Raw genomic sequence first — 27778 nt, 5'->3', positions numbered from 1 at the left:
TCTCCGAGAGGGGCGGAGGAATTGAACATGGGCCGCCCGCATGAAAGGCGAATGCTCTACCCGCTGTGCTATAGCTCCAGCCCAGGTATCCTATATATATATATACATATATATATATTGTATATATATATCATATATATCGTATATATATACACCCAATATATATTCTCTCTATTTATGTACATCCAATATGTATCTTCAATATATAGACTAATATATATTGAAAACTAATTTTGTTCGTTTGCCAAATGAGAATCAAACCTTAAGTTGGGGGCTAGGTTCATGTGTTAATAAGTGGAAAAGCGAAACATAGTGTAGCTTTTATAAAAATTACCTTTGAATTTTCTTTAAACGACCCTTTATAGTTCAGTGTCTCACTGACAAACTATTTTTGATTTAAGGGTCACCTGGTGGAGCTCAGGGCTTATTCCAGGCTCTGTGCTCAGGGTGGAGTGATAGCACAGCAGTTGGGCGTTCGCCTTTCACGCGGCCAACCCGAGTTCAATTCCTCCGCCCCTCTTGGAGAGCCCGGCAAGCTACCAAGAGTATGGAGTCCGCGCGGCAGAGCCTGGCAAGCTAAGCGTGACATTGGATATGCCAAAAACAGTAACAATAAGTCTCTCAATGAAAGACGTTACTGGTGCCCGCTCAAACAAATCGATGAGCAAAGGGATGACAGTGACAGTGACAGTGCTCAGGGTCATTCCTAATGGTAAGGGAACCATATGTGATGCGGGGGGCCAAGTGGAGGTCAGTCACATGAACAAAGTCTGTTTCCAAGAACCTATGAGAATACCAAGAGAATGTCCGCTATTGCAAACTACTGCTCTTCTGGCTGTATCATACCGTCAGGTACAATACTGGGATATTTCAGCATGCCTTCAGGAAAAAATGATTAAGGACTCTCTCCCATCACACAAAAATGTGTTTTTCAAAGTAATTAAAGAGCTCCTTGTAAGCCACAAATGGATATAAGGATGGGAGAAAGACGTAAGGGTGCTGAGGGTGTGGTGCTGGGAGACGGCACCCCGTCAAAGCAGGAAGCCAGAGTGGAAAGGAGGCCAAGTGCACTGCGCACAGTCTGGCAGCTCAGTTGTCTGAGTACCCAGTGCTGCACATGGTTTCCATCTGTACCACGGCCAGCTAGGTATGAACTGCACAGGCAGTTTGGTCCTGAGCAAACATTTCAACTTAACAAAAATGGTATGTGAGCACAGTCTCACATACGGCAGGAGTACAGTCTCCCTGCCCACACACAACCACAAAATAACCAGAATGTACATGAGCACCACAACTAGAATGCAACCCCTAGAGAGTGCAGTGAGCAAGCATCAAGACCAGAGAACAATCCCAGTCCAGCACTGGGACCATGTGAGCACCGTGATCTGACATGCGTTCCCACTGAGCACCACAACTAAATGCATGACCAACCCCCTGTGAGATAAAAGTCAATACAGAAAGGTAGAGATGTAAGCATGGGGGACAGGCATTTGGTACGTGGAACCACCTAACACAAAACATTTATTCTCTTAGGGCTGTGGGGGAGGGGAGCACATCTGCAGTGCTCAGGGCTTATCCCTGGCAGTGCTAGCAGTATCATATGCGATGCCCCAAACTGAATTAAGGGCCACAGAGCAAACGTCTTAACATCCCATTGTATTTCTCCACTTCAAAGACTTTCCTGACCCTCTTCTGATCAGGAACCTGTAGTGCTCAAAGGATCTCATGGAGTCCAGGATCAAAGCTGGACCTCCCACATGCAAGGCATGTATTTTCAGCCATCTCCCTAGCCCATAAAGTTTTAAATATCAGTCTGACAGAAGATAACATAAACCTGACTGAAGATGTGTAAAATCAGTGGTCACATGTCAAGTAGAAAAGTATCAGCATTCAGGAAGTAAAAAGATCTCCGATAAATCTGTAAGAAATTGAGAAATGACAGAGAAAAATGGTCAAAGAATGTTATGTTCTGAGTCCTAACAGGATTATGATTGCCAGTGAGTGGGAAGTTACTCGCCCTCATGAATAGTTCAAAGCATGGAAAATAAACTATTTCTATTAAGTTAGCAAAATTTAAGAGAATTTATAGGCTAAGGTGTGGATATTCTTTGAAATATCTTTAATTGGTTCATTCAGTGTAGTATTGACTTTATTTAGCAATAACAATGTAAACATTCTAAACAATATTTAGTCCTTAACAGTAACAATGTAAACGCTCTAAATACTCATCAAAAATGGTCTAGTTGGGGGCTGGAGTGATAGCACAGAGGGTAGGGCGTTTGCCTTGCACGCAGCCGACCCGGGTTCAAATCCCAGCATCCCATATGGTCCCCTGAGCACCGCCAGGGGTGATTCCTGAGTGCAGAGCCAGGAGTGACCCCTGTGCATTGCTGGGTGTGATCCAAAAAGGAAAAAAAACAAACTAGAGGCTGTGTACATTTACTGTTGAGGGCAGCACTGTTTGTAATGGGAGGAAGGTGGAGGAAAAAAATACATAAATGGTCACCAGCAGTCCTATAACATTATTGTTATTGTCCCACCACATAGAACAAAACGAATTCAAGTGCATCTTTTAACGGTCTACTTGTTCATGACCAATGAAGTCAGAATAAGGCTCTACATGACATTACTTGCAAAGCTTACACCGTGTCTGAGACCTCCAACGTGCTGTTTTTATTTACATCCCCCCTCCCGGCAGAGGGGTGCGGGAGTCGGGCACACGAAGCTGTGCAGGGGTCACTCCTGGAGTATCACCTGGGGTTCCAAGAACCTAGCCCCCATCGATCGCATCGGTGGCGCGTGCGAGGCCAGCCCCTCGCCCGCTGACTCTGCAGCCGCTTCTCAGCTCGGGAAGTTCTTAGGCGACCGGATTCCTGGAGGAGACCTCGCTCGCGCGGGCCACAGGGACAGCCCCTATGATCCCCCGTGTCCCCCCGCAGTGACCCCTGAGTGTGGCTCCCTCAAACAAACAAAAAGCCTGTGCCCGCGATGACGTCGTAACAACTCTCCCTTCATCACCGCCGCCACGGCGCCCACTCAACGGTTTCCCAACGGAGTTTCCGGCTGCACGTGCGCAGGCGCCGGGGCGGCCCCTGCTGGCTGGCCCCGCCCCGTGTGACGTCAGCAGGCCGCGCCGCGCCGGGTCTGACGTGCGTGCGAGCGCCCGGGGAAGGAAGCCCCAGCGGCTGACCATGGCGGCCGCCGCGGAGCAGTGGGTGCTGGTGGAGATGGTCCAGGCGCTCTACGAGGTGACGCGGCCCGGGGGGTGGCGCGGCCGGGCGGCCCCCGGGAGGCCGGCTCTGGGTGACCCTCTGAAAAGACCGGGCGGGCAGGACCCGAGCGCCGGGGCTCGGTCTGGCGCCCCTGCGAGCCCCGAGTCCGCGGCGGGTCTCGGGGCTGGGCGGCGGCGCGGGGACGCGCGTGTGGGAGACAGCGAGGGAGCGGGCCGCGGGCGGGGGCCGGAGCGGGGGGCGCGGCGTGAGGGCGGCTTGTCGGCCCCGCGCCCGCCGCCTGTGGTGGCTCGTCAGCGCGGGGCCGCCGGGGTCCGGGCTCGGGGGTCCCGGACGCCGTCCCTGCGGCCGAGGCCCGGCGCGCTGGCGTCCGAGCAGAGGCGAGGCGCGCAGGCTTCTCCTTGGAGAACTTGCTCCGCGCTCTCTCCTCAGCCTGTGGCGACTGAGGCGGGGCTGGGGCGCAGAGGACTTGACAGGGCGCGTTGGGTCGCGGGCTTCGCGGGCCCGAGAGCGGCCGGGAGAAGCGAGAGGCGAGCCCGGCAGGCGGCACGGCTCTGCTGCCCGCCCGCCCGGGACACGCGGCGTGGTGCTGCGGCGCCGCCTCCAGTTTGAGCCTGACATTTTCTGGGGCGATTTCCTTGGGGAGTGGGATGTGCAACTGGTGGTTTGGATAGCGGTTTCCCTACTAGAGTCTTCTGTGGGGGGAAGTACACCAGGATCCTTATTTTTATTTGAAGTGAACTGTGTTTGAGGGATTGGCAAACGTAGAAGAGCTTCTTACCGGACAGGGAAATGGTGCCGGGCTCAGGGCGCGTGCAGGACGCGGTGGATCCGCAGCATTTCGTGGTCCCATCAGCAACCCTGGTGTAGCCGAGGGGGGCGGGGAGAGACACTAATTTTTCTTCAGTTACTTGTGCTTGATCTTTGAAATTCATGTTCAGATTTGCCAGTAGATCTCTAACCCCTCGATCTGGATAGATTTTTTTCAAACTCGGGTGAATTGTCACTGTAGTGTTTGAAAATGATTTGGGTTTATGTTTCTAAATAGCCCTTTGAATGGGTTTTTTGATAAGCTATTAGTGTGTCTAGTTCAAAACAAAACAAAAACCAGCCAGGTCTTTATCTGGAAGCATATTGTTAGGAAAGCTGCGGTGGATAATTTCATTGAGGTGTGTATCTGTGTGTCTGTTGACAGGGAAACAACAAAAAAGCTTTGGGGAAACTGGGAGAAAAGACTCTATTCCTCTGAGCATTTTAAATCACATTCCAAAATGGACGTAAAGGGGCTTATGAGGGATGCAGAGTATACAGTGGAACGTTCAACATTCTTCTTAAGAATTTTGTGGAAGCTGGGGCTGGAGCCAATACAGCAGACAGGGTTTCATCCTGGCAGCGCTAATGGTTCCCCAAGCCCTGCCAGAAGTAAACTCTGAGCACCAGCAGGTGTGGCCGTATAACTAAAGGGGGGAAATTTCGGAAGCTTGGAACAGAGCTCAGTGAGACATGCTCTGCATGCAGGGTTTTGGGCTTTGACCCCAGCCACCACGTCATCCCTCTGAGCTCTGCCTGGAGCCTCCCCTGAGCACTGCCAGGTATAACCTAAAAATACAATTTGCAGAATAACTGTAGAGACTCATTTCTGAATTACTCATCTCATTTATAATAAGTGCTAGTGGTTGATGACTTGGAAAACTGAAATATTTGTTAGTTACTTCCTGCTGATAAAAATTTAGTTACTTGGGCTTGCTTTTCAAATCCATGTTCTCCCTGGAACAGGTGTCTAACCTGCTTGTCTATTTGAGAAGCCTGTGTTCTCTCTTGGACACATATCCTCTCTTCCCCACCTCCTACATATTTGTAAATAAGGTTCATTCATTCAATAAAAACGATCTTGTATCACTGAAAAAAAAAGTTACCTGAAAGAGCTGATAGTTGATATTATTTGAAATACTAATAATTCTGTCAAAATTTTTTCATTAATTTGCATTTTTGTTTTAAAGTTGCTGTGGTAACTTCTTCCTGTGTAGGAGAAATTGCTTTATTAGAAATGAAAGGAACTTTGAAATTAAATTTTTAGAATAAGGAGGCTAGAGATTATATAGGGCAATATTATAGATGCATTATATTTAATGTATAGATTTCAGAAATGTTAATTTCTCTTCCGTTTGTTTTTGACTCTTAGGCTCCTGCTTACCATCTTATTTTGGAAGGAATTCTAATACTCTGGATAATCAGACTGCTTTTTTCTAAAACTTACAAATTACAAGAACGATCTGACCTTACCCTCAAGGTAAGAAATGAAATTTGTTATTATTTGGTATATAATTGTATATCTCTCCCAAAAGAACTTTTTGAAAGGCTTTGTATATAGCAGTATAAAATGGTTTGTGTAAGACAGGGAAGTGAAGGGGAATGAAATATCAAAGTAAGCAAAATATGAGGAAGCCAGAGGTGAACACCCAAGGGAGTACTTTGCTAAGGGTAAATGGTATTGTGGAGAGAGGGTAAAAGGAAACACAAACAGCTGCTGGGTTTCCAGTACACATTTGTGTAATGACAGGTGCTCAGGAAAAAATCAACATTTCTGAAAACTTTGCACAGGTTTTTTTCTGTGTGTCTTATTTATGGAGTTGGGGTGGGGGTGGGGGTAGAGAGGGGGTCGTACAGGAGTTGGGGCACATGCCTTGCATATGTCCAACCCCAGTTTAGTCATCAGCACTACGTGGCACATAAGTTTCAGAAAACCGAATAAAGTGGAATAAAGAAATGTTGTTGCAGGATTTCTTACAGTCTTTATTTTAATATGTCATTGATTATCTTAAAGGGATGCCTTAAACTTAATCAGAGATCTCTTCCTTCCCCTATTTTAAAAAAAAAAGTTTCTGTGTGATTTACATGCTGTGAGAAACTTTCAGTATCACTGAAGTAAACTGGACCATCCAAGAGAGAAGTTCCCCTTGGTATGGTACTTAGGAACTCCTTATGAGTGATTCTGTGAGCCTGAAATTTCCAGCTTGATTTGATCATTCCTAATATACTTTTTTTGGGGGGGGGGTCACACCCGGCGATGTACAGGGGTTACTCCTGGCTCTGCACTCAGGAATTACTCCTGATTACTCCTGGAGATGCTCGGGGGACCATATGGGATGCTGGGAATCGAAACTGGGTCAGTCGAGTGCAAGGCAAACGCCCAACCCACTGTGCTCCAGCCTCGTTCCTAATATTCTTAAGTTTTAGTTTAAACATACTAATCCATAAAAGCACATTTTGAAGAACAACAACTAAACATAATTTGAGAATAATCCTCCAGGAGCAAACCTTAACTAGAATAAGAGTCTAGAAAATCATTGCCTTTTATCCCCCAAAAATCGTGTGAGGTTTTCTAAAAACTGTTCTTTTAAGTACTCTTTTAAAATGACATGCATTTCTCAGTTCCACAGATCTGCAGTCTTTTGAGTAACATGCTGCTGCTGATAATGTCCCTTCAGTCACAAGCTTGTACTTGGCTTGTACTTCTAGCTTCTCCGGACTGAATGTCACAGGCAGTCAGGAGAAGTACATGTGTTGGTAGATTGAGTCTGTCAACATTTTGAAGTTGCCTGAGCATCAGGGGATGTGCCCTTTGTCCTGCTCTGGCATTACCTATGGGGGTGAATATGCACAGAAGCTTTGGACAGGTTTTAGAGCTGTGGAGAGAGAGAGCAGGATTATGTGTAAAACAGGAGTTGGTATGGCGCTTATTTCTCTCATCCTGCACACCCACTCTGCATTTTCAAATCAAAGTAAAAGAAACTCAAAATAGTCAAATGCTTCTAATGAAGTAACAGGTAAAAGAAAAAAAGTGGCTGTGTATGGAAACTTTCTGGAGGAAATAACAGAACCCTTACATCAGATGGTGCTCCATTGTCTGGTTTTATGATTGGACTGAAGAAGGAGGGTGTGGCCTTTTTTGATACTGAAAATAGACACAAACCCACTTACCCACAGCCACACTTCTCATCTCTGCCTTGGAGGTGTTTCTTTGTTTTTTGCAATGCCCCAAAAGGCTCCAGTTGAAGAGCACTTAGAGTGTGATAGGAAAGAGATGAGCTGCCGAGTGCCCGGAACCCCAGCGGTGAGGCTGTTTTCTTTCTACCAAGCAGCCCGACCTGGATCCCTCACAGATGCTCACTGTGGAGGTTCCTCTGCAGTAAACTGCCCAGACACTGAAGGGGGTGGGGGCTCAGTCCGTGGCTTGCACACTGCTGTATTGCTGATTCCTCGTCTCCTGTAGGAAAAGGAAGAATTAATTGAAGAGTGGCAGCCGGAACCTCTTGTTGTACCAGTCTCCAAAGACCATCCTGCCCTCAACTACAATATCGTTTCCGGGTAAATTGGCTTTGTTACCTGAAGACTTGGGTTTGCTCTCATAGGATAGATAAACTTGTCAAAGTATGAAGTAGTTTGTGTGGTTTGCTTTTTTAAGTTTTGTGCAGGGGTGGGGGGGCGGTGGCAGAGGAATCAATGGCTGTTTGGGACACATGTGGCAGTGCCTATTGGCGAGTCTTGGCTCTGCTTGGGAGCAATAATGCCTGGCAGTGCTCAGGGGGTAAACTGTAGTCGGCCATAGCGGTCCCATGCAAGGCCAGTGCTTTACGTGCTATACTGTCTTACAGCCCCTTTTTTTAAAAACTTGTAAATCTCTGGAGATCAGAAACAAACAGCTTTAGTTTCTGCTATAAAACTTTCTTGTTGGGGGCTGGAGTGATAGCACAGCAGGTAGGATGTTTGCCTTGCACACAGCCAACCCAGGTTTGATTCCCAGCATCCCATATGGTCCCCTGAGCACCACCAGGAGTAATTCCTTAGTGCATGAGCCAGGAGTAACCCCTGTGCAACGCCAGGTGTGACCCAAAAAAAACTTTGTTGTTGTGGACTTTTCAGTCTCATATTTGGTATTTAGGCTTTGTCCCTTGCCTTATCCCCAACCTCCAAAAATCTTGTTTTTGATTTACACTCATAATATTATTACCATGATTTTTATTTCTATTTAATTATATATTTAATATTTAACAATATTTAATAATATTAAATGTTGCTATATTACACATGTAAACTGAAAAGCAGCTGGAAGATAATGCAGCTGTTATGGTGCATGCCTCATCTGGCAGGTTAGATTGAACTAAAATTTATTTTAAGTGTATGAAAAATAACAAGACATATGCTTACTATCCAGATTTAATGATGTGACAATTTTGTTTTAATTTTTTTGTTTTGGGGGTCACAGCAGCAGTGCTTCGGGGCTTACTCCTGATCCTGCACTCAGGGATCACTCCTGATGGGGCTTGGGAACATAGTGTGGTGGGTCAAACCGGGTCAGCCATGTACTAGGCAAGTGCCGACCACTGGACTGTTACCCAGTCAGACACTAAAACTTTTTGTCTTCTCTTTACTTCAAGTTGACCTTTTTGTGCTCTATTCTATTTGTGCTTTATGTGCAGCATAAAGATAGCTAGAAAAAAAAACCAGCTTTTTCCCATGCAGGATAACCAACTTGGTGAAGGTTTTTGCTTATGCTTATACTTTCGCCACATAATGACTGCCACCAAAAATATTTAGTACTTTGTTTAAAAATGTCCTGTAATCACCTAGAATCACTTTCTAAGTGATCATAGCTTACCAGCCATTAGTCTTTTTGGAGGCCAGAGATACAGTACAGCAGGTAGGGCGCTTGTCTCGCTCATGGCTGCCCCTCCTCCCCCACCTGCCTTTCATCCTCCAAGCTATCTGGGCTTTCCCATTTTCAATTCCCCTTACAGAATTCAGAACTTCATGTATCCTTAGGTTATTTAGGGTTAGGTTCCTAGGACTGCCTTAATATTATTACTGAAATAAGTCCATGCTCAGTAATCGCATTGTTGTTTTTTACTCCCTTTCATTTTCCCCGAAGGAAATCATTTTGTCCATTTGTCCATTGCTTGCTACTACTTCCTAAGCTCATTCATGCAGTTATCTTCTTCCAAGAATGCACATTTCCATTCAGAGTGTTCATGTGTGTTACTCCGCCATTTTCGTGGTTTTTAGCCTCCGCTCCGTGGACTGGTGCTGTTTCACTGGTGTGAAACATTTGGAAACTGCTCATCTATTGGATTCATTTTCTTTTTTACTTCCTGTGACCTTTGTCATCCTGCTCTAGTTCTAACTGGTTGCCGCTTTGAACTGCTGCCAGGTTGGCCCTGGAATGTTCTTGTACATTACAGGAATCTGCTTAGGAATTTGCTCATGTCTCATTGTTTGCTATGTATTCCTTACATTCATATATGTTGGCAACGGTCTTTGGAAGCTATCAGAATGATACACATCTTCAAATTGTTTTCACTCTTGGCTAGAGTGATTCATCTGTTAAACACTTTCTGAGTAGTGAACCTTTTCATTTATTATTTAAACATTTGCAGAACATTGCAGTCCTATCCAGTAGCATGTAAATAGCAAAATTTGCAGGGAAAACTTGAAGAATCTTTTGTTGCTTTTGATAATTTTAGAGTTACTTTTCAATTGTATATTTCTTTTCATTTACTTATGAGTTGATAGAAAAGTGAATATAGTTGACATAGTTTTTTTCCTCTCTAAATCAAACTTTATGGAGATGTAGTTCACAGATTGTCAAATTTTCTCCTTCTAAAGTGTATAATTTAACTGGGAATTAGTTAATTTGCAGAGTTGTGCCACCATTACCACCTTCTGACTTTAGGATATGTTCTCCAACACACAAACTAAGTTCATGTGCACTAGCAGTAATTCCTCATTTCCCCCTCTCCCTTGCCTCTGCTGACCGTTAATCTACTTTCTGTGTGAATTTGCCTATTTAGGTCATTTCCTAACAAAGTAGTCATGTTATATGGGGTGGCCTTTAGTGTCTTTTTTTTTATTATTATTATTAAATCACCGTGAGATAGTTACAAGCTTTCATGTTTGGGTTACAATCTCACAATGATCAAACACCCATCCTCCACCAGTGCACATTCCCCACCACCAATATCCCGGGTATACCCCCCCTTTCCCACCCTCCCCCTGCCTCTAAGGCAGACAGTATTCCCCATACTCTCTCTCTAGTTTGGGGCATTATAGCTTGCAACACAGACCCTGAGAAGTCATCATGTTTGGTCCATTATCTACTTTCGGCGTGCATCTCCCATCCCAACTGGTTCCTCCAGCCATCATTTCCTTAGTGATCCCTTCTCTATTCCATCTGCCTTCATGAAGCAGTCTTCCAGCTATGGGGCAATCCCCCTGGCTATTGTATCTATTGTCCTTGGGTGTAAGCCTCATGTGATGCTACCCCACACTCCACAAATGAGTACAGTCCCTCTCTTTCTGACTCATTTCACTTAGCATGATACTCTCCATGTTTATCCATTTATAAGCAAATTTCATGACTTCTATCTCTCCTAACCGCTGCATAGTATTCTATTGTGTAGATGTGCCAACATTTCTTTAGCCGGTCATCTGTTTTAGGGCACTCAGGTTGTTTCCAAATTTTGGCTATTGTGAACAGTGCTGCAATGAATATATAGGTATAGATGTCATTTCTACTGTGCTCTTTTGAATCCTCGGGATATATTCCCAGAAGTGGTATTGCGGGGTCATATGGAAGCTCAATTTCTATTTTTTGAAGGACTATCCATATTGTTTTCCAGAAAGGCTGGACCAGTCGGCATTCCCACCAACAGTGAAGGAGCGTTCCTTTTTCCCCACATCGACGCCAGCACTGGTTGCTTTTGTTCTTTTGAATGTGTGCCAGTCTCTGTGGTGTGAGATGATATCTCATTGTTGTTTTGATTTGCATCTCCCTGATGACTAGCGATGTGGAGCATATTTTCATGTGCCTTTTGGCCATTTGTATTTCTTTTTTGAGGAAACTTCTGTTCATTTCTTCTCCCCATTTTTTGATGGGGTTGGAGGTTTTTTTCTTACACAGTTCTACAAGTATCTTGTATATCCTGGATATTAATCCCTTATCAGATGGGTATTGGGTCAATATTCTTTCCCATTCTGTGGGCTCTTTCTGTATTTTGGTCACTGTTTCTTTTTTTTTTTTTTAATTTAAATTTTATTGAATCACCATGTGGAGGGTTACATAGTTCTCAGGATTATGTCAGTTATACAATACTCAAACACCCTTCCCTTCACCCGTGCCCATATTCCATCACCAACCACCCCATTATACCTCCCGCCCCCTCCCATCCCCCCAGTCCCCGCCCTTGTAAGTGATAAGTTTCACTTCGTTTACGCTTTATCTTGGTTATAGTCCATGTTTCAACACATAACTCACTATTGTTGCTAGGGTTTCCCCCCCAAAAAGAAAAGACAGTCCCACTGTCAAGGAAGCATTTGATGGCTCTCCATTGCTGAGAATGTAGAGATATTAAGTCCCGCTGTTTGTTACATAACGTTTCTATTTTTTTTCCCCCCTCGTCCCGCGCCACCGAGGTCACGCCTGTTTGGTAATCACCACGCTGCCTGACAAAGGGAAAACAAACCAAAAAAGATGGTTATTTCCCGTCATCAGCCGGCGTGGGGCTCTGGCTTAGTTGATAGTCTGGTAGAATGTCTACAAGCAGTTTCTGGAACCAAAAGTAATACGCTGGTATCGGCCCCAGCTCGAGATTCCACCAGCGTCCCGCTGTTCGAAGTACATAATAATTTATTCCCTTGTATCCCATTCCCACGCCACCAGGTCCGTGTCAGCTTAATGGACATCATACTATGGTTAACGCCACGCCACGTTTCTTCCCGAGAAAGAAGGATATTTCTTCTCAGCCAGCGTGGGGATATGGCTTAGTTCAGTCTATAGAGATGGCTACCACTTTGGTAGCCTTCAATATTTCAGCAAAAGACTTACTATTCTTGTTAGGATTTCCCACCAAAGTCCGACCCGTTAAAAGGGAACCATTTCATATTGGTGATGATTAAATGACAATAGGTTGCGCGGCCATGGCAGCGGCCTCACGGCTTTGAATTTCTGTATAAAGTCCAGGGAAAGTACAGCCAGAAATTACACGTCGCTACAAACTTTAACCCTATTATGGTCCCCCCAAAGTCCAACCCATTACAAAGGAACCATTTCATATTGCTGATGATTACATGATATTAGGCTGCCGCGGCCGCGCAGTTTTGGGTTTCTATATAAAGTCCAGGGAAAATTCTGCCTAAAATTCTATCGCTACAATCTTTTACCCTTCAACAAAAAACTTAGTACTATTGTTTGGAGTTTCCCCCCACGGTAAGCCCTGCCAAAAAGGAACATTTACACGTTGCTGACAATCAAGAGATATTAGGTTATCGCAGCCTCGCGGTTTTGGATTTCTATATGAAGTCCAGGGAAAATTCTTTCGGTAATTGCATCACTCGCTGCGCGCCTGGGCCAGAAGCTCCGAGCACACAGTTTGGAGGCATTTTGGGGGCGCCGCTCATGTCCAAAGTGGTTCAGTTGCCTCCGGGGTCGATCTAGCGCGGGGCCGGAAAGGAGCATCCCCACATGGCTCTGCGCTTAAATGTGGGCTGGCACTGGGTGGATCCGGAAGTCCCGCCCCATCGGCTTTCCCGGGCTTCCTGCATAGTCTAAAAACCGGCTATTGCCTCGCTGCGTTCAAAAACAAAGAGTTGAGAGAGAAAAGACCATACCCCGCCGGCAGCGCCTGGGCCAGAAGCTCCGAGCACACAGTTTGAAGTCATTTTGGGGGCGCCACTCGTGTCCAAAGTGGTTCAGTTGCTTCCGGGGTCGATCTCGCGCGGGGCCGGAAAGGTCACTGTTTCTTTTGAAGTGCAGAAGCTTCTTAGTTTGATATAGTCCCATTTGTTTATGTTTGCTTCCACTTGCATGGCCAGTGCTGTTTTGTCCTTAAAGATGCTTTTAGCTTCAGTGTCATGGAGAGTTCTACCTACATTTTCTTCTCTGAACTTTATGGATTCATGTCTGATATTGAAGTTTAATCCACTTTGATCTGACTTTTGCGCCTGGCATTAGACAGAGGTCAGAGTTCATTTTTTTGCGGGTAGCTATCCAATTTTCCCAGCACCACTTGTTGAAGAGGCTTTCCTTCTTCAGCTTTGCATTTCTTGCTCCTTTGTCAAAGATTAAGTGGCCATATATTTGGGGGTCTGTGACAGGATATTCAACTTTGTTCCATTGGTCTGCAGGTCTGTTTTTATCCCAATACCATGCTGTTTTAATTACTACTGCTTTGTAGTAGAGTTGAAGTTGGGGAAGGTGATGCCACCCATCTTCTTTTACCCAAGGATTGCTTTAGCTATTCGTGGGGGTTTATTATTCCATATAAATTTCAGGAGTGATTTGTCTATTTCTTTGAAAAATGTCATGGGTATCCTGATAGGGACTGCATTAAATTTGTATAGTGCTTTGGGCAGTATTGCCATTTTGATAATGTTAATTCTCCCTATCCATGAGCAGGGGATGTGTCTCCACTTCCTGGTGTCCTCCTTTATTTCTTGAAGTAGTGTTTTGTAATTTTCCTTGTATAGGTTCTTCACCTCTTTGGTTAAGCTGATTCCAAGGTACTTGATTTTCTGAGGTACTATTGTGAATGGGATTTTTTTTTTAATGTCTCTTTCTTCTCTTTCATTATTTGTATATAAGAAAGCCATGGACTTTTGGGTGTTGATTTTGTAGCCTGCCACTTTACTATATCGACTTACTGTTTCTAGGAGCTTTTCTGTAGAGTCTTTAGGGTTTTCCAAGTATAGTATCATATCATCTGCAAATAGTGATAACTTGATTAGTGTCTCACTTCTTTAACTGGCACAGTATGTTCTTCTTTTTGTTTTTTGTTTGTTTTTGGACCACATACCTGGCAGTGCTCAGCGCTCTGAGCTGAGTTCACTCCTGATTGGGCTCAGGACCTGAATCCATTGCAGTCAAGGCAAATGCTCTATCTCTGCCCCTAGCATAGTATTTTCAAGGTCTATATATTTCATACTATAGCAATTATAAGTACTTCACATTTTAAAATACTTTGTATTTAATTAATTTTCACTGAAGTGACATCAGTTTATGAATTAAAATGTTTATATATTTTAGATATAAAGTGTTACTATAGTATCTTACCCACTCTGAGGCACCAATACTATTCCACCACAATATATTACTGTACCCCCAATCTTTTCTTTTCTTTTTCTTTTTTTTATTAAATCACCATGAGATACAGTTAAAACAGTGTTCATGGTTGGGTTTCAGTCATACAGTGTTCCAACATCCATCCCTCATCCGTTTACCAGTATACCTTTCCCACCACCAGTGCACCAGTTTCCCTCTCCCCACCTTCCCTCAGTCCCCTCAGCCTGTCTCTGTGGCAGGCACTTTCCCCCACACACTTTTTCTCTGTCTCTCTCTCTTTCCCCCTTTTCTCCCTCCCTCCCCCCCCTTTGGGCATTATAGTTTGTAATACAAATACTCAGTATTTGTAATACAGATACTGAGATCCTGTTTGTTCCGTCACCTGTTTTCAGCACGCAGTTCTTATTCAGAGTGAGCATTTCCAACTGTCTTTGTCATAATGGTCCCTTCTCCAGCCCAGCTGCCTTCTGCCCCGGCACTGAGGCAGGCTTCCAACCATGGACCAATCTGTCTGGCCCTTGTTTCTACTGTCCTTGGGTATTTGTTTCATACCATGTTTTTGTGTATCCTCCTCCTGACTCATTCCAAAAGTCAGCCCCAACACCACACAGATTGGCTCCAGCCACCTCTCTTTGTGGCCAGGTTTGACCCCCTTTTCTTCTTCTTCTTCTTCTTCTTCTTTTTTTTTTAAATGATCATCATCATCATCTTCATCTTCATCATCATCATCCCATTGATCGTCGAATTTCTTGAGTGGTCTCAGTAATGTCTCTATTCGTCCAAGCCCTGAGATTTTTTTTTTTTTTTTTTTTTTTTTTTTGCTTTTTGGGTCACACCTGGCGATGCACAGGGGTTACTCCTGGCTCTGCACTCAGGAATTACCCCTGGCTGTGCTCAGGCGACCATATGGGATGCTGGGATTCGAACCCGGGTTGGCCGCGTGCAAGGCAAACGCCCTACCCGCTGTGCTATCTCTTCAGCCCCAAGCCCTGAGATTTTAGAAGCCTCTTTCTATTCATCCTTCCAATGATGCCATACTGAAGGCTCTTACAGCATCAGGGGAATGAGACCCAGCTTGTTACTGGTTTTGACATATTACTACACCATGGGGACCTTGTGAGGCTCTCCCATGTGGGTAGGAAACTCCCAGTAGTTTGCCAGGATCTCCCAGAGGGAGAAATAGGCTATAAGATATCGAGCGACAGCACGCTTCTGGGAGCTTGCTTTTAAGTCTCTGGATGCTGGCTTTTGACAGGATTACACGGCGCTGGCGGGGGGGGGGGGGGGCGGCAGTCCCTGGGTGTGACCGCCTAGCTACTGGGAAATTGGAAATCTGGTGGAGCAGGCCCAGTCCCGATCCGAGCAGCCTTGGAGGTCTCAGCCCCGGGTCCCACTCACCTGGGTTCCTCTGCCGGTTCTTTCATGCGTGAGGCTCGTCCGAACATGTGGAGAGAGGCCTTGAGCGTGGCTGTGGCTAGGCTCCTGAGGTCTTAGGCCGCTGGGTGCTCTGCTCAGGGTGGAGAGGGAAGCTGGAGCCCATCTTCTCTGAGGAGGCCCTGGGGAAGACAGCCAGGCGCGAAGGCAATTTTTTAAATAGCTTTTTTAAATTGAATTACCATGAATTACAAAGTTACAAAGATATTGAATTGAGTTTCAGTCATATATTGTTCAAACACCAATCCCTTCACCAGTGCCAGCTACCCTCCACCAATGTCCCCAGTTTCCCCCTTACACTCCCACCCCCAAAGCTTGCCTCTGTAACAGGTGCTTTTCCCCTCCCTCATTGTCCTAGCGTTCCTTCCCTAACCTATCCTAATCCCTGCCCCGGTGCCAGTCTTCCTACTAGAGATCAGGTATACTGCTCTTCAGCATTGATAATTCCCTTACGAGGTTTCCGTATAACCCACAGATGAGAGAGTTAGTTCTCAGTCTGTATCTCTCCCTCTGATTGATTTTACTCAACAGGGTATTCTCTGGCTCCATCGAAATTTCAGCATGACTTTGTCTTTTTTTATGATTGAGTAGTATTCCATTGTGTTTATGTACCATAAGTTTCTATTTTTTGTTTGTTTAATTTTTTAAATTTTATTGAATCACCATGAAACAGTTACAAGCTTTTATGATTGGGTTACAGTCTCTCAATGATCAAACACCCATCCCTCCACCAGTGCACATTCCCCACCACCAATATCCTGGGTATACCCCCCCTTTCCCACCCTCCCCCTGCCTCCATGGCAGACAATATTCCCCATACTCTCTCTCTACTTTTGGGCATTATAGCTTGCAACACAGACCCTGAGAGGTCATCATGTTTGGTCCATTATTTACTTTCAGCATGCATCTCCCATCCCAATTGGTTCCTCCAGCCATCATTTTCTTAGTGATCCCTTCTCTATTCTATCTCCTTTCTCCCCTCCATTCATGAAGCAGTCTTCCAGCTATGGGGCAATCCCCCTGGCCCTTGTATCTACTGTCCCTGGGTGTCAGCCTCATGTGATGCTACCCTACACTCCACAAATGAGTGTAGTCCCTCTATGTCTGTCCCTCTCTTTATGACTCATTTCACTTAGCATGATACTCTCCATGTTTATCCATTTACAAGCAAATTTCATAACTTCATCTCTCCTAACCGCTACATAGTATTCCATTGTGTAGATGATGTACCATAGTTTCTTTATCCAGTCATCAACCACCTTACTTTTCAGCTGCTCCCTTGCACCCAGCCTGTGCCCCTTGCCTGCTGTCACCTTTGTTCTGTGGCCAGGATCTAGCAATTTATTTTTGCTGGATGTTATCTCTTCCCTTGCTTGCTTTTTATAACACATATGAGTAAGTTTATCCAGTAGATGTCATTCTCCTTACTTCACTTAATGAACATAAGTACACACATACTTTGCAAACTAGAGCTTCTGTGTTCTTGGGATAGATAAAATAGGAGTCAAACTTTGGCATCATGTGGTACTTCTATTTTTAATTCTTTGAGAGATCATCATACTGTTTTGCATAGGTTTCCATCAAAGGTGAGATGAATAAGAGTTTCTTTTTCTCATCTCACACTTGTCATTTTTTGTCTTTTTGATACAGGTCATTCTCACTGGTGTGCGGTACTCATTTTCATTTTGATTTGCATTTCCCTGATAATCCGTGATGTTGAATATTTTTCACTATGCCATTTGCCATCTGTATTTCTTCTTTGGAAAAGTTTATGTTTAGCTCATCACATTTTTTTGGATGGGGTTATTTGGTTTTTTGTTCTTAAGTTTTATAGATAGATATTTATATCTTTATGTATGTATAGATGTTAACCCTTGATTAGGTAGATGGTATGAGAATGTTTTCTTCATTCTGTAAAATGTCAATTTGTTTTTGTTTTAGTGATCATTTGCTTTTCTGTGCAAAGCTGTTTTTTTTCCTTCCCCTAAGTGTATTCCCATTTTTATAATATTGTTTTCTATGTCTTTGGAATCTGTTCTCAAGATCACTAAAACTAATATCACGGTGTGTTTTGCCTTTAATATATTTTATGGATTCATGTCTATCATCCAAGTCTTTAACCCATTTTGAGTTAACTCTTTGTGCATGGTCTGAGATGGTTATCCTGTTTCATTCCTTTGCTTGTGGCTATCCAGATTTCCCAGCACCATTTGTTGGAAGACTTCCTTCCCCCTCCCTCACCTACCTTCCTTCCCTCAAGTGGGTCTATGCATTCCCAGGATCAGCGCATTCAAGGCAGACACCCTCACCCCTGTATTGTCTCTCCAGCCCCAGGATTTTGGTCTCTTTCCTTCAAGTCCTCTTAGGATCCAACTGTGGGGAAGTCTTCCTAAGTAGGTTTATTTGCTTCCCCGAGGAACCCTCGAGGGTCCTATGATCTAGGATTTCTGTGTTAGTTGCGCAGCATGACTTCCTGCTGTTAGCCTTCTTGGGCTACTGTGTCTGCCCTTACGTGGGGGAAATTGTCCTTCCTGCCTCAGGCCCTGGATAGAAACCAGGTTCCTCCAGCTCTCTTTCCAGGTCTTGGACACTCACTGCCCATGGCAGGACTCCTGGGTATTCTGGATAGTCTGGCTGGTGCGCTTGCTGCAGTTCCGTTAAAGCAACCCATCTCTCACAGCAGACCCTCAGTACGCCCTCGTCTACACGGTGTTGGGGTGTCCTGTTCTTTGTGAGTTGCCAGCAGGGAGGTGTTAGCCCTTAATCACAGCTCGAAAAGTAGAAAGTGAAAGACAAGATACATTCAGAAGCACAGTGGGTAAAGAGGAGAGCCCCTGAAACTGCGACTGGAGGAAGGAAGAGAGCCGAAGAGCGCCTCTTCTCACCGGGTGTTTATGAAGCCAGTCTCCCTGAGGAGGGCGTCTTTCTTGCCCTGTTCGCTTGGTGCTGGCCGATGCTGGCTCATTGGCCACCCAGCTTCTCACTGATCTTCTTGCCTTCCCTATGAATGAATTGGCTTTGGAGAATTTACTGCAAGTGGCTTTTTTGTTTAGTTTGGCTTGGAGGCCACACCTGAGTACTCGGGGCCTACTCCCGGCTCTGCACTCAGGGATTACTTCTGGTGGTGCCCAGGGGACCATATAGGTTGCTGGGGATGGAACCCAGGTCCCCTACCCACTGTGCTGTCACTCAATCTACAATCTACAAGTAGTCATTCTTTTCATCCCCTGGTTTCTCAGCATCCTTGGTTACTATTAGGAAAAACAAGTTGTTTTCTAAGACCAGTGTCAGCAGTTTCCTTGATTCTTTCCTGCTTGCAGAGCATTTATGGAGCCGCCAGGCAGACATGTTGCTGTTTCATGGTGCTAGCTTATCACCAGAATGCGCTGCTGTCCTTCCTCTTGCCCCGTGCCTTGCCTCCTGGTATTTGCTGTTCCATTCGATTCCTGTTGGCCGAAGTAAGCATGCTCAGGCCCCAGATAAGGCATTTACCATGCATGCTGCATTCTGGGTCCCTGAGCACCTGGGCCTGGGCCTGAAAGACAAAAACTTGATGGCTGAAACAGAAATTGACCTGAGCGCCTGTCGGTAGCTCAGGAGTGTTTTAGAGCGTGCCTGTAGGAAGAGCTCCTCCACTGTTCCTGGTCCTGTGTGCCTGCCCTCCCCTCCAGTGGAACAGCGTTCCTGCATCAACCATGGGTCAGGAACACCGTCGATTCCTGTAGCCGTTTCCTGTTGATAACTTTTAACTAGGAAAGATGGCAACTTACTCTGCCTCTGCTCTTGGTTTTGTAAAATTTCCTCTCCTTTTGTCTTGCTACAGACTCTACCCAACCGCTTGCCCACCCCAGCCCAGGTATTTGATTTAGCTACTTCATTTTTAAGCAGTTATTCAAAACCGAAGCAAAGGTGTGCCATTTATCCATCTTTAAATTCTAGCTCATATTCCTTTTTTACTTCAGCAGGTCACAGTAACCTATTAAGACTAAGATTAATGGCCAGCTATCTAATTTTTCATATACTGCTATGTAATTTTACTTTTTCTTTAATTTTATTATAGGCACTGTGGATCATAATACTGTTAATACTAGGGCTTCATGCTTAACAGTATCTCCTCATACCCTCACTTGTCTTCCTCCCACACCATCACCTGCCCCCGCCACACCCTCACCTGCCGTCCCCTCCATACCCTCGCTTATGTCCCATGAGCCCACCCATCCTAGTTCCCTTCACTGTGGTAAACTTCCTACTGAAGATCAGTTCTCCGTTTCTTTTGGGTTTTTGTTATTCCCCTACTTTGTTTAATTATGTCCCACGTCTATCCATGTAGCAGAAAATTGCACAATTTTATTTTTTCTTATAGCTGAGTAATATTCTGTTGTGTATATGTATCATATATACATGTACAGCCATCTTTTGTTTTTCCATCTAGTCATCTATTCTTAGACGCTGCATTTTTTCCAGATTTTTGGCTATTTTGCAGTGATACAATGAGCATAGGACTGTCTTTTTGGAATAGATATTTGGGACTCTTGAGGTTGATGTCCAGAAATGGAATTGCTGTGTCATATGAAAGTTTGATTCTTAGTGTTTTGAGGAGTGTCCATATCATTTTCCAGAAAGGCTGGACCAGTGAACATTCCCACTGGCAGTGAACGAGGGTTCCTTTCTCCCATATCTACACTAACACTGATGGTTGTGTTCTTTGTGGTGTGTGCCAGTCTCAGTGGTGTGAGGTAGTAGCTCATCCTTGCTTCAGTGTGCATTTCCTTAGTGATAACTAATACAAAATGGTTTTTGGTATATCTCTTGGCCATCTGTATGTCTTCTTTGAGAAGGTTTCTCTTCATCTCTCCCCCTACGTTCTCCCGTTTTTTGATGGGATTTGTTGTTTTTCTCTTATAAAGTTCTACCAATACTTTAAAAATATCTTTAATATTAACCCTCTGATGAGTGGTGGGCCAAAATCCTCTCCCACTATATGAGGTGTCTTTCTTTCTGGTCTTCATTTCTTTTGTGGTACCGAAGCTTCTTAGTTTAATGCAGTCCCATTTGTTTATTTTTGCTTGGCCACTGGCTTTGACTCATTGAAGATAGCTCTTGTTTCACTGTCATGGAGTGTTCAGCTATATTTCCCTTGATATAATTTATGGATTCAGGTCTGATATTGAGAGCTTAAATCTATTTTGATTTGACTTTTGTGTATGATTTAGGGTTCTGCATTCCTTTTTTTTTTTTTTTTTTTTTTGCCTGTAACCAACCAGTTATCTTAACACCATTTGTTGAAGAGACTTATTCCACTTAATACTACTTGTTTCATTATGGAAGATTAATTATCCTTATACCTGGGAATCTGTCTCTAGACTCTGAGTTCTGTTCATTGGTTTGAGGATTTGTCCTTATTCCAGCATCACACTGTTTAGATAACTACAGCTTTATGTTTCTGATTTTCTCAAGCACGATTTGAAAGTTTTAAAAAATGTGTCTTTCACTTCATTATTTTCATTAAAAAGTAATGAATATTGATTTTGCAGTATGCAATAATGCATATTGATTTTGCAGCCTGCCACTTCACTGTACAAGTGTATTTTTTTCTAAGAGAGTTTTTGTGACATTTTTAAGGTTTTTCTAGTGTGGTTTCTTGTCCTCTACAAATAGAATTTGACTTACTCTTTTCTAGTTTGGGCACCCTTAATATTTCTTTCTTGCCTAATTGCTATGGCAAGGACTTAAAGTACTATACTGAATTGTAGTGGTTAAGTGTGGGCAACCTTGTCTTGTGCTTTATCTTAGAGGGAAAGCTTTCAATTTTTCATCGTTGAGTACATTTGCTTGTGGTAAATGACTGTTTTGAGGAAAGCTCCTTCAACTCCCATTTTATTGGCTCTAATTTGCATTGGATCTTGTTGAAGACTTTCTCTGCATCTATTGATATGATCATATGATTTTTAAAATCTTTCCTTACATTGATACTGTGTCTTATGTTGGTTGACTCGCATACATTGAACCATCCTTTCATTCCCAGGATGAATCCTACTTGGTCGTTATTGGATTCGCTTTGCTAGCATTTTGTTGAGGATTTTTTCAACTATGTTTATGAGGGATATGGGTCTGTAGTTTGACTTTTCTGTGATGTTTCTATCTGCTTTTGGTATCAGGGTAATGGTTGTCTCATAGAAGCTATTTGGGGGGATTCCTGTTCCTTCAAATTACTGGGGGAACCTGAAAAGGATTGGCAATAGATCTTTAAAGGTTTGGAAGGACACACTCATGAACCCATCTGGGCCTGGGGTTTTTTTGGTTTTGAGGTTTTGTTTGTTACCATTTCAGTTTCCTCAGTAGTAGTTTGTTCAGTTAGTTTATCCCATTTTGTGGCTTAAAGATTTTCAAACTAATCCTTGATGATACTTTGAATTTCTGTAGTATCTGCTGTGGTGTCTCCCCTTTCCTTTCTGTTTTGGTTTTTAGTTTCCATCTCATTAATTTCTAAGTTTTATTATTTCCTTCTTTATGTTTGGTTTTGCTAGTATTTTTCAGTTGATAAGCTGTATATTTGTGTGGGCCCTTCCTTTCAACTGAACATACTTGATGACTTTAGTGGTGAAGTATAACTCCATGTTGTGTTTCTACTATAAGTTTCCTGTTAACACTGCTTTTCCTGTGTTCTCTATGTTCTGGTCGCTTGTGTCTTCATTCTTGTTTCCAAGAACCTTGTGACTTCCTCTCATACTTTTTTTGATTGTAGTAGTTGTTAGTAGTGGGTTGTTTTCCAAGTGTTTGAGGTTTCTTTCCCTATTTCTCTGACTTCCATTTTCAAGTTATCATTTATTTTCTGCCTTGAGGCCCCCACAGCAAAGGCTGGCAAGCTGCCTGTGGCATATTTGATATGTCAAAAACAGTAACAAGTCTCACAGTGGAGACATTGCTGGTGCCCGCTCGAGCAGATCTCGATGAGCAAAGGGATGACAGTGATACAGTGATTCATTTTCTGAGAGAATATTTGATAAAAATTTCTGTCCTTTTGATTTTATGAAGGTATGTTTTGTGATTCAGCATATGGTCTGTTTAGGAGAATGTCCGAAGGTGCACTGGAGAAAAATGTTTATTTAACATTGGGTGATGAAGAGCCCTGTATATGTCTGCTAAATCAGTTTTTTCCATGCCATGTCATCCTTTAATGCGAGTTTCTGCTGAGTTTTAGTCTAGTTGATCTATCTAAAGGTGGAAAAAGCAGTGTTGAAGTCTTACTACTATTGTTGCTCTCAGTGTCTTCAGTCTCTTAGTTGCATAAACGTTTAGGAGTGTGAGTTCTTCCTTATGAGTATATCTCCAGATCATTAAGAAATGACCATCCCTCGGGCTGGAGTGATAGCACAGCGGGTAGGGCGTTTGCCTTGCACGCGGCCGACCCAGGTTCGATTCCCAGCATCCCATATGGTCCCCTGAGCACCGCCAGGGGTAATTCCTGAGTGCAGAGCCAAGAATAACCCCTGTGCGTCACCAGATGTGACCCCAAAAAGCAAAAAAAAAAAGAAAAAGAAAAAGAAATGACCATCCCTGTGCTCTTTTTAAAAAACAAAACAAAACAAATGAAACCCTGAAGTTTATGCTGTATGAGCCAAGTGTGTCCGCCAGCCTTTTTAATGAAGTCATTTGCTTGGAATATTGTCTCCCATTCTTTGAGCCAGTTTGCCCCAACTGCTGAAGTGTGCACTCTTGTGTCTTTTCCTAGGCCTCCAAGTCACAATATTGTGGTGAATGGAAAAAAGTGTGTGAACTTTGCCTCATTTAATTTTCTTGGATTGTTGGATAACCCTAGGGTCAAGGTAAGTATCACATGTGTTGAAAAGATACACAGTGATAGGTAAATGGGTACAAAAGTTGTGGTATACACACCTAGTAACACTGGGCCACTGTAAGAAAAGACGGAATCTTGCAGTTCACTGTTCCTTGGATGGAACTGGACAGCATCGTGTAAGCAAAATAAGTTAGAGGACAAATACCGAATGGCCTCATTTATCTCTGACATACAGGAAAATATATCAGAGGAATAGATAGTATCAAACAATGACAAACCCTTTTACAAAACTCAGAGCAATGAGCAGGGTGGAAGAGGAGGCTTAAGAGTAACAAAGACATTGGGGAGAGTCTTGGGCACTTTGGGTGGTGAGGCATGTAACTGTACGTAGGATCATACTCCTTAGCACTGGTAAGCATGATCTCAGCTGTAACAGTTAGACAGTGAAAAAGAGACAGCTATAGACTCTTTGGCCTTTGTTCCTCTGACACAGGTGTCATCTGTGTTTCAGCACAGGGTGGTAATAGTCTCTTGTGGCTCAGTTTTGGGTGCCAGCCAGTGAGCTGTATGGATGATAGTCTGAGCTGTGTCAAGGAAATTGCAGCAGTCCCTGTGGGCCTAGGGCATCTACACATTTCTGAGCAAAGACATGCCCACACACATGGAAATACATGTATGGACAGGAATTGAGTTTCCCAGGGCTTAAGGCTTGAACTGAAACTCTTCCATGGCTTAAGTCTGTGCACCTGTAATTTACCATCTTTCCTGCCTTTCTTTATGCCCTCTTTTATGGATGTCTTAATTCTAAGAAAGAATGAGAAGTGAAGGAGATGGAGAGGAAGGAGCTGTGTATAAATAATAAGGTCAGTTTCAAAGTCTTAAAGATGAATTTTAAAAACATTTTTTTCTAAATTTCCACACAGGCAGCTGCTTTGACATCTCTAAAGAAGTATGGCGTGGGGACGTGCGGACCTAGAGGATTCTATGGCACATTTGGTATGTTTCTAGCACCTTCTGTTCAGTCTACTGCTTTCCAGAATTTTAATTCTCTCACTTCTCTCTGGAAATGACCCTTAGCCAGCTGTAGTCTGACTACTGTGTGATGCTTCTTACCTGATTTCTTGAATGTGCTCAGTTTGTATGGGAGATGCATTTGTTAGTCTGGGGTTGAGTGCCAGCTGTGGCAGGGGGGACTCGGGGACTTCTCCCAGAGAGTAGAGTCTGAGCTGCTGTGGCAAATGCAGCCTGAAAGACATGGTTGCCAGTCCCAAGGTGCAGTGCTCTGTTGTGAGTTGCTCTGCCTGCGGCTGTGCTGGGCCCCATCTCCAGCCGTGGTCCTGGCCTACGTGGTCAGTACAGGAGGCTTGGAGCTGGAGTCACTGGTCTTCCAGACCACACTCTGTGAGGAAGCTTTGAGCTGGATGGACACTGGGAAGGCCGCGTGGGCACTCTGGTGGATTATCACCTTGTGCTGGCCAGGAAGAATGGCAGCCGTGTCCGGTAGGTCTTGAGAGACTCTGTTTCTCTCTTTCTGCAGTCAAGATGATGCTTCGTTCTTTAGTGCGTGCCTTGCCCCAGCCAAGCTGAATCAGTACAGGGGATTGCAAGGTCCTGGAACCCCACCTTAGAGCCATGGTGGAAAGCTCTTGCTTTTATGGGGTTTGTGAAATGTATGTTACTTTTTGCTTTTGGAAAGTCCACATGTGTCTTAAGTAATTGTTACCTGACTATTGACTGGATATAGCACTCCTGTAGTGACAAGGTGCCCAGAGCATGAGAAAATAAACTCAGACTTTTCTTCTGTCTTCTAGGCTCATTGCCATAGCTGGTTCTATGTTGGGCTCCCTTTATCCTTTCACTTTAACAGTTAAGATTTTTACTTTAAAGGAACAGCTTGATCCTAGCTCATAGTTCAGTCATTTCTGTTAGAAACAATAGTGTCCAAAAGTCTTACAGATGGAAAGAAAAAGCGTGACTTCAACATCCCAGCTATTCAGAAAAGAGCTCAGAGAGGGTGACTGATTTGTTATAGACCCATAGCTCCTTAATTTTAGCCCAAGTGACTCTGTCCCTTGGTTTCTTGCAGACGTGGTTGACTGGGTTTTATTGATAGGGGATGATTTTCTCCATATGTATTGGAAACCAAGAAAAGCCTTTTTTATGCTTGTTGTGTGATTAGCAAGGCTTCCTGTGATCTGCTTGCTTGGGGAAAAAAAAAAAAGTTTTCTAAAAAGCCTTTCTAGTGGATTTTATTTGCGTGTATGGCCGAAGCACCTGCTTTGGAGTTAATCTGAGAAAATAGGTGAGAGATTCATTGCTAATCAGGTTGTGGAGAAAACACTTCAGATTTTCAAAACCTGCTTTTTTGCAACTTTGGAGATAAAATTGTCCACTGTTGTGCTCCAACATAGTGTGTAGGTTAATAACTGAGATTTAATTGCTAATCTTGATTGGGGGATCTAGTTTAGTATACACACTTCAGAACATCAAAGAGAGAAAGAAGTCACTGGCCCATCCCCGCATGGGAGACAGCTCCCTTAGCAGTTCTTTCAGGGATTTTATCAGCATTACAAGCCATTTTCGTCCTCCTGTCTCCTCTGTTTCTTACAGAAATGTTAGACACAAGCTCTGTCTCTGCTGTCGGAGTGTGTTTAAAATTCAAATTGGGTCTAGTTTCCTAGGTGTGTGTTTCTCACAGTCTGAATGAAGAACATGCAGATCTGCTGACCCCTCTGTGCTGGGTCACCCTTTCCCGGCTATAGCTGAAGTCCAGGCTGATATCTTGACAAAGGTTGTGGTTAATCAAGTTAAATCTCTGACGGGGCTCCTGTAGTTCATTTATTCTGAATATATGCTTCTGGAAGAGTAGAGCAAGTGGGAGCCCTTTCTTTTTGTGAAGTTTTGTATATATTCATGAAGAGGTTAGTCTGAGACTTTAATCTTAATTAAGACCTTGATCTTAATCAATCGATCTCTCTCTCTGGGGCCCACCAAATGTAAAAAAATAGTTTACATTTTGTGCCTGATCCCATCCTCACCTGCATCCCTGAAGTAGTATACTCAGACATTTTTCAAGAATGAAAAGATTACTCTTGTATCACACTGGAACTTCTCTGGTGTGAATGTGAATCCTTATTGGTCAGAGAGAGAGCTAAGCAGGCTGGAACACACATGTTGCATGCTAGGGCCTGTGACTCAGGTCTCCATGTTGCATTATCCCTCAAACACTGCCGGGATCAGGTGTTGCCCACTAAGAAAACAAAAGGAGAGGCCAGAGAAATAGCACAGGGTTAAATAGCTCTGGGCAGCGCAGGTAACCCTTTGCCCCACAGGGCCTGAGCGTAAGTCCTTCACATTAAACTACCAGTCCAGAGCCATAGAGATATTACAGAGAATAGGGCACTTGCCTTGCTCACGCCTGACCCAGGTTTGATCCCCGGCATCCCATATGATCCCTGAACTCACCAGGAGTGATTCCTGAGTGCAAAGCCAGGAATGAGCCTTGAGCTCTACTGGGTATAGCCCAAACAAACAGAAAGAAAAACCACCATCCCAACTGGTGAAGAATTACCAGGGGGACTCCCCAGGCCTCCTGCTTGGGAGACCTGTCCCCAATGAAGAAATAGAGTAGGCTTCCTAATTAACACATTCGAGGAGTTACATTAGATGGTAGCAAAAGGAAATAGAGCAGTAGCTAATTCATTCCGTTCATCTGTCTCCGAGAGGCTGGGCAGTGGGACTGGGCTCACTCTCCCGGCAGCTGGTCAGCTTTATGGGCAGGGACTGAACCATCATGGGGCATAGTTTTCACAAGGATCGAACGGGAACGGGCCATTCTGCCAAGAATCCCATGAAGATAGTGCTTGAGGGGCTGGAGCAATAGCATAGCGGGTAGGGCGTTTGCCTTGCACGAGGCCGACCCGGGTTCGAATTCCAGCATCCCATATGGTCCCCTGAGCACGGCCAGGGGTAATTCCTGAGTGCAGAGCCAGGAGTAACCCCTGTGCATCACCGGGTGTGACCCAAAAAGAAAAAAAAAAAGATAGTGCTTGTGAAGACATTTGAAAAGCCTAACTTTGGCGCTGTATTCATGTTCTAAGGAATGTGTGTTTATTTGGACTTTTAATTAAAATTGTCCATGTTTCAAAAATAAATCACAAAAACAGAAGCCTTGGGAGAAAATGTTGATGGTTGATTATGTTT

General features: G+C 44.1%; 1 protein-coding gene across 2 annotated transcripts in view; it reads left to right on the top strand.

Moving 5' to 3' along the window:
* Positions 1-3143: 3143 nt before the first annotated feature.
* Positions 3144-27778, top strand: part of SPTLC1 (serine palmitoyltransferase long chain base subunit 1) — a 65210-nt gene continuing 40575 nt past the window's right edge. For both annotated transcript variants that reach the window (XM_055128454.1, XM_055128453.1), the window contains exons 1-5: positions 3144-3248; positions 5413-5520; positions 7504-7598; positions 23510-23603; positions 24499-24571. In XM_055128454.1, coding sequence (XP_054984429.1) covers positions 3192-3248; positions 5413-5520; positions 7504-7598; positions 23510-23603; positions 24499-24571 — 427 coding nt within the window. In that variant the 5' untranslated portion in view covers positions 3144-3191. The remainder of the gene's footprint in view (positions 3249-5412; positions 5521-7503; positions 7599-23509; positions 23604-24498; positions 24572-27778) is intronic.

The sequence above is a fragment of the Sorex araneus genome, chromosome 2, assembly GCF_027595985.1.
Source record: "Sorex araneus isolate mSorAra2 chromosome 2, mSorAra2.pri, whole genome shotgun sequence".
NCBI classification, from domain to species: Eukaryota; Metazoa; Chordata; class Mammalia; order Eulipotyphla; family Soricidae; genus Sorex; species Sorex araneus.
The sequence above is the reverse complement of the archived record's forward strand: the minus strand, read 5'-3'. Positions and strand labels throughout refer to the sequence as shown.